This window comes from Phyllobates terribilis, unplaced genomic scaffold, assembly GCF_046119375.1.
Source record: "Phyllobates terribilis strain yellow unplaced genomic scaffold, ASM4611937v1 Scaffold_2__4_contigs__length_985480577, whole genome shotgun sequence".
Classification (NCBI taxonomy): Eukaryota; Metazoa; Chordata; class Amphibia; order Anura; family Dendrobatidae; genus Phyllobates; species Phyllobates terribilis.
This window is the reverse complement of record NW_027362762.1, coordinates 102447270-102458005: the sequence shown is the minus strand read 5'-3', so window position 1 is coordinate 102458005 and position 10736 is coordinate 102447270. Positions and strand designations below refer to the sequence as shown.

At 39.6% G+C, this 10736-nt stretch overlaps 1 protein-coding gene across 2 annotated transcripts in view; it reads right to left on the bottom strand.

The window, feature by feature from the left end:
* Positions 1 to 763: 763 nt before the first annotated feature.
* NUP58 (nucleoporin 58) overlaps positions 764 to 10736 on the bottom strand; it is a 58718-nt gene continuing 48745 nt past the window's right edge. For both annotated transcript variants that reach the window (XM_073662450.1, XM_073662452.1), the window contains 2 exons: positions 6210 to 6305; positions 764 to 2579 (listed from right to left, as the gene is read on the bottom strand). In XM_073662450.1, the coding sequence (XP_073518551.1) occupies positions 2410 to 2579; positions 6210 to 6305 (266 nt within the window). In that variant the 3' untranslated portion in view covers positions 764 to 2409. The remainder of the gene's footprint in view (positions 2580 to 6209; positions 6306 to 10736) is intronic.

Genomic DNA, 10736 nt, shown 5'->3' with positions numbered 1-10736 from the left:
AATTGACCTTCCAGCTGTTTTTCCATTATTACCATTTACTTTTCAAGTCTTTTGTTAACCCCGTCACAGCTTTTTTTTTTTTTTAAATGTTTTGCTGCCACTAATTTCTAAATGCTTTAATTTTCTTTCAAATGTAATATATTAGAAGTTGAACTTTAGACATTTTCTGTGATCTGTTGTGAATAAAATATGGTGATGGGATTTCCCAATCATTGCATTCTTGTTTTGTTTTTTTACACTTTATACAACGTCTGAACTTTTTGGGGGGAGTTTGTGCTGTACATACATAAAAAAAAAAAAAAAAAAAAAAAAAAGTTATCCCCAAAGTTGGATCACGTCTAAGTACAACGTCAAGCTGGTGTAGGGAGACTTTTAGGCCATTCAATGATACCTGAAAAATAAAAATATGCAAATAGCCTCTTCACATAGAAAAAGAAAAGTATCTGTAGGCTACCTATTGAAAGTGTCAATCCTAGAAGTCAAAATTGACCCTTTAAAGAGCCTTGCCAGCCTCTTACTTTGCACTAATAAGGGGCAATAATCCCAAGACGGCTGAACGCAAATGGAAATTCTTGTTTGGCCTTACAGTCCAAATCATGTGGCAAAGCTTTTTAAAAGGGTGACTATCGACTCCAGTTGAACAATGCAGATTTATTGTGATGGCGTCCGGAAACCTGAATGATGGCTGCCACCATTATCACCCTCATTAATGGGCTTTTTGCATCCTTTAGATAGTTGTGCTGTAAGTAACATATCTTTGAAATTCGGCACCACAATTACTTTCATTCTTTAATAACTTTTTTTTTAAACAAAAGAAATATTACAAAAATATGTGAAAAAAAAGCAGACAAAAAAAAAATTCACAATTGCTCAACTCCTGTTCACATACATATTCAGTATGCAGTACATATACATACACCATAGTGAGAACATGCAACCCAGAGGCGTTATCCTTACCAGTTTAATATAAAATACACAGACATGGATCACTGGAAAATATAATTTGGTGTCCAAAACTGGGGAACAAACGGCAATAAATCTGCACTACATAAATGTGTGTTATTGTCTACACAGTGAATGCAGACTTGTGCAAAAAAAAAAAAAAAAAAAAAAAAGCTGCACTTTCGTAGGGCTGGACTGGTGAAAATGCAGCGGTACGCATCCACTTATATTGTACGGACAGAAAGGGTCACATCCACACATCTTTACTATACAAACAAACTTTTACATTCCTTTAGCATTAAAAGGGAATCTGTCAGCAGGATTTTTTCCTATGTAATCTGAAAAGTAGCACAATGTAGGGGCTGAAACCCTGATTCCAGTGATGTGTTAATTACTGGTCTGCTCATTCTTGTTTTAATAAAAATCAGTGTTTTATCAGCAGATTATCACTACAGGATTAGGGTCCAAGCCCACATCACTGATTAGCAGCTTTCTGTGTACACTGTGCATAGACACAAAGCTGCTAATCAGTAGTGTGGGCGGGGTTATGCACAGCTCAGCATTCTGAGCTTTGCTGGATCTGAAACAGAGAAAACGATGATTGTATCACAACGGCTGCACTCAGTAAACTAAGTGATACATTGCTGGAATCAGTGTCTCTGTCCCTACATCATGCTCCTCTCAGATGGGGTAGCAAAAATCTGGTTACAGATTCCCTTTAAGGATGCTCTATCTAGATGGACCTATAGTCAGCAGAGACTGTTTAATGGATTTATCTCCGCATCTGATACAACACAATCTGGTGATGAGAGACCATGATCGCCACTCGATGGAGCATCAGGGTGCTCAAGTACGTATCGAGTATGGTGGGAGCTCGAGCGCCATGCTTAAGTCCCTGCCCCACATGTTTTGCAGCTGATAGCCAATAAACATGCTACGGCATTACCGTACATGGCAGGCAATCCCCGCATATTTATTGGGTGTCCAACAACCGTGAAACATGTGGGGGGCATGGACTCCCAGTACAGCAATCTGCCTAAAGGGGTCACTATTTCTTTTAAATGTACAATTTTAGTTTTTAGGGTATAAATACAACATGGAAACACGACTATCGCTGTACAACACTGTAGTAAAAGAATCATAACTAAAGAACACACCACATTTTTTTTTTTTTGTTACCACTTTACCTTTCAAGGTTCAATCATATCTATAGAAATACCTGACTGCCGGGACAAAATTGTTTATAAAGAATCATGTAAATTGAATTTCTAACATTTGGTGTGACATTGTTTTTTTGCAGTTGAAAATACCATGGATATATTAATAACTTCCGGACTTGGAAAATAACTGAAGGAAAAAAAAAAAAGGGATTCAAAAACTTTATAAACCTCTCGGGGAACAATTACAGCACTGGTTTAGAAAAATAGATCTTTCAATGTACTAACTACATCGTATTGTCTATAACGTCTATCTTTTCCCTCGCTTGTTTCCAGCTGGGGGCTTCTTAAGCTGTAGCAGCTGTGATCCGGGCCCAAAACCTGCCGATGAGGAGTTAGATACTCCGAAGGTTAAGCCGGCTGATGCATTGATCCCAGGATTGCTGAAGTTAAATCCAGATGTAGATGAACTGCCAAATCCTTTAGGGGATAAAATACATTTGAAACCATTAATTTAAGTGAGAAAAAGGGTTTCCTTCTAAATAACTCTACTCTAGCCAAAACATCAGATACAATTCCCTCCACTTATTTGTACTGTGGAACAAGTTACATTTTTTAGTGTGTGAAACTCGGGATTGACAAAACATTACACAAAAAAAAAAAAAAAAAAGTTATTTAAAGTGAACCCCTCCCCCTCACTTAAAGAAATGAAGTTTTGTTCACTTTTGACATCCACTGGGCTAATGCCTAGCTTACTTGTGACAAATATCGTATCACTATATTGGTAAAAACCTTGTACCCTCAGCAGACTTCAGCTTGACGCTGCCAAATAACTTACAGCTCAGATAGTAAAAATGGCCCATTTAAAAAAACAACATTTAAGTGGCAGGTTCACTTTAAATCTCAGAGGACAAAATGAAAGAACATCAGAAAAGAAGGAAAACTAATAGGTTCATTCCCTAAAGATCAAAGATCACTTGCACGAATGAAACACATGGCATAGACATCAAATGATCTTGCATGCTTGATGTTTCAGGCCCAATGTATGTGCAAAAAATATTAATTATACATAGAATTTTTTTTACTTTTATTTTTTTTTCTAGTTTTGTTATATTAACCCAACATATGACATCAAGGACATACAAAAAGGATTTGCTAGGTTTATGTAAAATAGAGATTAGCAAAACCCTACTGACGGATTCCCCCTATGTAATGTGAGGGCAGCATGAGACACGGATTTCAGCGATATATCACTTATTAGGCTGTGTGCTGCTGTTTCAATGAGTGTTTTATCAGCAGGAGATTATCACGTCCTCGTGCCTCCTGGTCCAACTCCACCCCACCACCGGATAAGCTTTTAAATCGAACACACGCCAAAGCAACACCATTGCGGGGAATAGATGAATTACCATGGCTGCCATCTTGACCTTTTTGAAGCTTAGACTGTGGCTGAGCTTCATAGAGGACCATCATTTTTACTATACACTTCAATACCATGTTATTGTAGTATGTAGTACAAGCGATCATACGATCGCAGGTTCAAGTTCCATAAGTAGACTAAAAATGTAAAAAATAAAAAGTTACAAAAAATCAAATCGCCCTTTTATCCAGTAAAAAAATATGATTTTTTAAAAAAATAAGCTTATTTGGTATTGCTGGGATTGTAAAAGTCCATTCAAAATATTGAAATACTTAACCCCTATGGTAGACATGTAAAAAGAAAAAAAATTAAAGCGACAGAATTCCGTTTTTGTTTGTCACTTTATCTCCTTAAAAAAATGCAATTCAAAAGATCAAAACCTTGTATGAATTCCAAATTAGGGTCAATAAATCGTCTGCTCACCCCACAAAAAAACAACAAAATATGAAGAAAAAAAAGGTTTTGTATCTCTGTAATTGTACAGACCTGGAGAATGCTTCCAGGACATATTTACCACACAGTGAACGCCGTAAAAACAAAACCCAAAAAACAATTGGCGGAATTGAACAATTTTTTAAACATTTCTTTCCGTTTGGAATTTTTACCCCGTTTTTCGGTGCATTGTATGGCAGAATCAATGGTTTCATTCGAAACAACCTGTCCTGCAGAAAAAAAGCCTCATATGTGTCATTGGAAAAATAAAGTTATGGCTTTTAGAAGGAGGTGAGGAAAAACAGAGTAAAATGAAAATAATTCCCTCGTCCTTAACGGGTTAAATCAGGTTTTAGTGTTTTTTATTTTGTTTTGTTTTAATTTTTGCTAGTTTTTTCTACTAGAAATTATGCAATTTTCACACTGGTTATTGTGAGGAAGTTTTCATCAGTTTCATTACCAGCAGAGGCCGGATTACAATAAAAAGTTAACATCTCTATACAAAGCGGACAACTGATTCACCGATCACAATAGGCAATGTCACAGCTGACCCTGCTCCCTGCCATCACAGTGACATTTACAAAGGCTCAAATACTTTGACTCAGATCCTACCTTTTTATTAGTCTATTGGTGATAATGTAGATTCCTGAAAGAACAGGGGTTTCCCCACAAAGAAAGTACACTTTAATCAATGCATCTTGGGAATAAAAAATTCCAGAACTGGATGTGTTAAAAATAAAATGTTCCTGTGCTGAGATAATCTTATAAAGGTTCCCCTGCTGTGTACTGTGTAATGGCTGTGTCTGACCGTACAGGAACATGGTCTGATCATACCACATCTCCTGGGCAGGGGAGAACGCAAGAGTATACAGACATTACAGCAGGGGATCACAGCTGATTCTTTATGTGAAGCAGAACATTTCACTGCCTGTTTTTAAGCAATGTTTTACCTGAAATAATCAGCTGTGACCCCGTCCTGTCCTGTCCGTATACTCACTTTTGTGAGTTAGAAGGCACAAAGACCAGACAGGAATCATCTCCCCAATATTATATTCCTTTCTTCCATTCCTTTCTTAAATAGTTCAGATCCCAAGAGCTCTCCCACCCCCCATCAATGGCAAAAACTAAGGGGCACTGCTTAGCTGATACTCCAATCACTATTGGGCAGTAAATGGACTTGAAAGAGTAACTAAACCTAAACTAGACTAGACCTTTGCAAAGTTTTTTTAATATATTTCAGTGCCATTAAAATTACAGGCAGATCGCAGGAGTCTGGGTGCTAAGACCCCCCACTTATCAGTCAACACCTCACTTTCCCCAAAAGATGCACAGCTCAAAAGACAGGAGCGCACGCACACCGCCTAGGTTTTCTATTCAATCCATACCCCACTCTGTGTGCATGCTCAGCCGATGTGCTCATGACTCCCGAACTGCGCACCGCCCAGGAAGAGAACTGGGGGCTTGAGCAACGGATGGGACCCCCATCGATCTGCCTATGATTATAAAGGCACTGAAATTTGAAAAAAAAAAAACTAACTTATGTTTTAGTAGTTATTTTTTTAATAAACTCTTAGGTTCTAGTTACAAAAAAAAAAAAAGTATATGCTAAATCCCCACATTTTACCAGCCCCCCTACACAGCCTTAAATTTGGAGGAAAGGGAGGGGGCAATTCTCTACTAGTTTAAACCACTGATTTGGAAGTATTAGGAATGACAAAAACTAGATTGTATTGCGCTGATGTTGAAAACATAGGTTACAAGAGAACCGGGCTGTGGCAGGTCAGCGGCAAAACACCTTTAAAAGGGAATCCTATATGACAACCCCCAATACATATGCCTTATCAAGTCATATGAGTAGATGGGGTCGCAAAGTGGAATAACTCCCTTTAGGGGCCAAAGCAGACACAGATCCTTCTCCAGGACCCATCCTGTACACATATTACATGCATTACACCAGCAGCGGCCACCACCTGCTCCACTAACAGAAGAGTGTTAGGGGTTCATGAGCCAAGTCCTGCAGAAAAACGCTCATCAGCGGCCAGGCTTCAATTTAAAGACACAAATTAAGCTAGAAAAGTAAAAGTTTGAATAGAAGATGCATATGAGTATATATAACCCCTGTAAATGTACTCTGCATGCACTCTGATGGTGTAAGACTTTAACGATCTGTAGGAGATATCCCCAGGAGCGTCTTAAGAACATTTACATAATGTCGTACACAGCTTTATATAATACACACACACACACACAATACAAACCTGCACTCAGGCTTCCAGATGGTTTATTCGCAGCTCCAAAGCCAAAGGTGGAGGCCCCAGAGGTGTTGCCTCCGAAAGCAGAACTACTTCCAAATCCTAGTGGGACAGTATTAGACAAAACACATGTAACGTAATTTGTAACACAAAGACGGCTACATGGTTATATATAACACACCAACAGTGCAAAATAAGGATCGATTACTTGTTCCTCACCTAGCCCAAGTCACAAGCTAGATTTGGTCACACTTTTCCTAGTCTATTAAAGGCTTTGGGTAAAGCTGACACACATACGCACTATGCAGGCCTGACGGGTGCCGCATGGCACAGGATGTAAAGGGATTGTCTCATCACAGCTCACAGGATAAACTTTGGATGGGTGAAGACTTCCTTCCACCTCACTCCATTTTCTGTTCTGGAGATTAAGTAAGAGTCTCAGAAGTGGGACCCGCATCCTCGGGAGATTCCAAAAATATCTGTAATGAGACAATCCCTTTAAGGAACACCAAAGAGAATCCTTGTGTCATGTTTTGCCCCTGCAGGTCCTATCCTGTGGCTAGGTAATAACTTACTGATTGGTGGGGGTCTGACCGATGAGAGAAACACAGATTGGCAGAAGGGGGAATTTTTTATCCACAACAGGGCACTTGTATCCCCCGTTACAAAACGTAGCAGCGGGTCAGAATGCCGCAACGCCACTCCATTCATGCTCAATAGGGTAGCTGGAAAAAGCCAAGCACAGCACTTGGCAGCCCCTAAAGGGGATAAAAAGTAACCCGCTCTGCCGATTTGCGTGAGTTACAGCAGTCGGATCCCCACTGATCAATAAGTTATCATCTATCGCATGGACAGGTGATGACTTGACTTCATCAGACAAGTTATCATTTATTGCATGGATAGGTGAAGACTAGTGTTGAGCGAATATGTTTCATTAACCCGTGCTCGCCGAGTATTTTGGCGTGCTCGGAATTTCTTAGACTGTCGCTGCAAATGTCACGGCTGTTTGACAGATGTTACACATGCAGAGATTGCCTGTCGAACAGTCAATCTCTGTATGTGTCACAGCTGTCTAACAGCCGTGACACTTGCAGCCGCGGCGACAGTAAAAGAAATGCCGAGCACGCCAAAATACTCAGCGAGCACCCGAGCGTGCTCGCCGAAAGGGTTAATGAAATATACTCGCTCAACGCTAGTGATGAATTGTTTTCAATAGACAAGTTATCATCTATCGCATGGATAGGTGATGACTGGTCTTCAATAGACAACCCCTTTAACCAACCTCTGTATTTACCAGTACTCTGAACTGGCATCGAGCAATGATTTAATGTACAAGTCAAATCTATGAGATTTTAGAGGAAATACAGTTTTTAACAGAACACATGTAGAAGGGAAAATCAGTTTACATTACTTTCTTGACACTTTAGACCAAGTACCATAATAAGCAGAAAACTGAAACTAAACAAACTTATCTACAGGCTACGCTACCTAAATATCTGAAATTAAAGCTCAATGCCAGATGTAACAGTAAAGAGGAAGCAGAAGAATAGGTAGCAGTAGGCAAAAATGAAGGCATAATGCATGCACCACAAGGCTCAGCAACGGGTATGTGGAACTGGGTACAGACGCTGGGTGTGCGCACACTTATGCATAGAAAGAATTATTATCAATGTTTGTAAACTTAAAAGTGGAAGATCTGGTATGGATAATAGATTACCCACTAAATCAGCAGCTGAGGGTGGCTACAGACGAGATAGGAGTTAACTCCGATCCTGGCCTTTATTGCTTACATGCCATGAAATAAGTTCTTAACAGAAGGGGTCTCCCTCTTCCACCCCAGTGTCCCCTCGTGAGGCAGGACCTAAAGGGATGCTTGACAGTGTTGGTTCTCATTCAGACACGTGTTTTTCACAGATGTAAACGTGTCCATATCTTATAATGGGTACATGTTCTATATGCCCTTTTATTGTTGGTGGACTGGTTATAGGCCAAAAAAACAAAAACAGGTATTTTTGTTCTGCAAATCAAAAAGTTTTATTCAAGTGAAAGAATCAAATTGCACTTGTATGTCATCCATGCGTCGAGTGCAGACTGTATTTTATATAGGTACACACTATATACATCATTTTTTATTTTCAATTATTTCTTGCCGCGCTGTGGTAAAAATAGACCAGGACCAAAAAAACAAAAAACAAAAAAAAGACAATTATATTCTGCCCGTCAGTGTACGGCGTTATTCACTGCAGTATAGAAATAATCACAAAAAAAGGGTGTTGTTGGCTTTCACTTTAGTATGTAAATATGTTTAATGTAAAAGAAAAAAAAAAGCATAGTCAGTATTGTCGAGAGGCAACAACCCAAATATTATTACGTCGTTTAACGGGACACTGTATAAATGAGAAAATAAAAACAAAATCAAACTGAAAAAAAAAACAAAAAAAAAACTAAAACTCAAGGCTCTCAAAAAAAGTTTGGATGCCCTAATCGTAGTGATCTACATAAAGGTAACGTTATTTATACTGCGCTGTGAGCTCCACAACTAGAATTTTTAGGAAAAGACTACGATACGTTAAAAAAATAAATATATCCTACTGATTTATGTTCAGATTTCTATGTATGAGAACAGGAACACGGGGACCCGTGGATTACTGACGGAGTAGACACTACGTAGGATTTCCCTTCAGCTCTGTTTTGGGCTGTATGTCGGACACATTGTACCAAATTTCATGTAATGTGACCTTGATGCTCCCCCTGCTCAGAGCCCCTCATATGTACATGAGCTCGCACATGCCATGGATACACGCAGAGGTTCTCTCATCTTACTGCGTGTGATGGCGGACAGCTGCAGCTGCTCTTCTGTCCAACACCAAAGTGAGAATGATGGTTTTATGGCAAAACCACATTTTATATGACTGCAAAGCCCGAAATCTGGTCCAATGGTTAAAGCACTGCAAAGATATAAAGGTGACACTATGTGGGAGGATATATATTTATATAGAGACGTGAGCCTATGTCTGAGGGTATAGAGACGTGAGCCTACAGGGGGGAAAATAAGTATTTGATACACTGCCGATTTTGCAAGTTTTCCCACATACAAAGAATGGAGAGGTCTGTATTTTTTATTGTAGGTGCACTTCACCTGTGAGAGACAGAATCTAAAAATAAAAAAACAGAAAATCACATTGTATGATTTTTACATAATTAGCATTTTATTGCATGAAATAAGTATTTCACCATCTACCAACCAGCAAGAATTCTGGCTCTCACAGACCTGTTAGTTTTTCTTTAAGAAGCCCTCCTACTTTGCACTCATTACCTGTATTAATTGCACCTGTTTGAACTCGTTACCTGTATAAAAGACACCTGTCCACACACTCAATCACACTCCAACCTCTCCACCATGGCCAAGACCAAAGAGCTGTCTAAGGACACCAGTGACAAAATTGTAGACCTGCAGAAGGCTGGGATGGGCTACAGGACAAAAGGCAAGCAGCTTGGTGAGAAAGCAACAACTGTTGGCACAATTATTAGTAAATGGAAGAAACACAAGATGACTGTCAATCTTCCTTGGCCTGGGGCTCCATACAAGATCTTGCCTCGTGGGTTAAGGATGATTCTGAGAAAGGTCAGGAATCAGCCCAAAACTACACGGGAGGACCTGGTCAATAACCTGAAGAAAGCTGGGACCAGTCTCAAATATTACCATTAGTAACACAATACACCGTCATGGATTAATATCATGCCAGCACATGTCTAGGCCGTTTGAAGTTCACCAATGACCATCTGGATGATCTAGAGGAGGCATGGGAGAAGGTCATGTGGTCAGATGAGCCCAAAATAGAACTTTTTGGTATCAAATCCACTCGCCGTGTTTGGAGGAAGAAGAAGGATGAGTAAAACCCCAATAACACCTTCCCAACCATGAAGCATGGTGGGGAAAACATACTTTGGGAGTGCTTTTCTGTAAAGGAGACAGGATGACTGCACCGTACGGAAGGGAGGATGGATGGGGTCATGTATCGCTAGATTTTGCCCAACAGCCTCCTTCCCTCAGTAAGAGCATTGAAGATGGGTCACGGGCATGGCTGGGTCTTCCAACATGATAATGACCAGAAACACACAGCCAGGGCAACTAAGGAGTGACTTCGTAAGAAGCATTTCAAGGTCCTGGAGTGGCCTAGCCAGGCTCTAGACCTAAACCCAATAGAAAATCTTTGGAGGGTGCGGAAGCTCAATGTTGCCCAAGGACAGTCCTGAAACCTGAAAAATCTGGAGAAGATCTGTATGGAGGAGTGGGCCAAAATCCCTGCTGCAGTGTGTGCAAACTTGGTCAAGAACTACAGGAAACATCTGACCTCTGTAATTACAAACAAAGGTTTTTGTACTAAATATTAAGTTCTGTTTTTCTATTGTATCAAATCTTATTTCATGCAGTAAAATGCTAATTAATTATGTAAAAATCATACAATGTGATTTTCTGGATTTCTTTTAGATTCTGTCTCTCACAGGTGAAGTATACCTACGATAAAAATT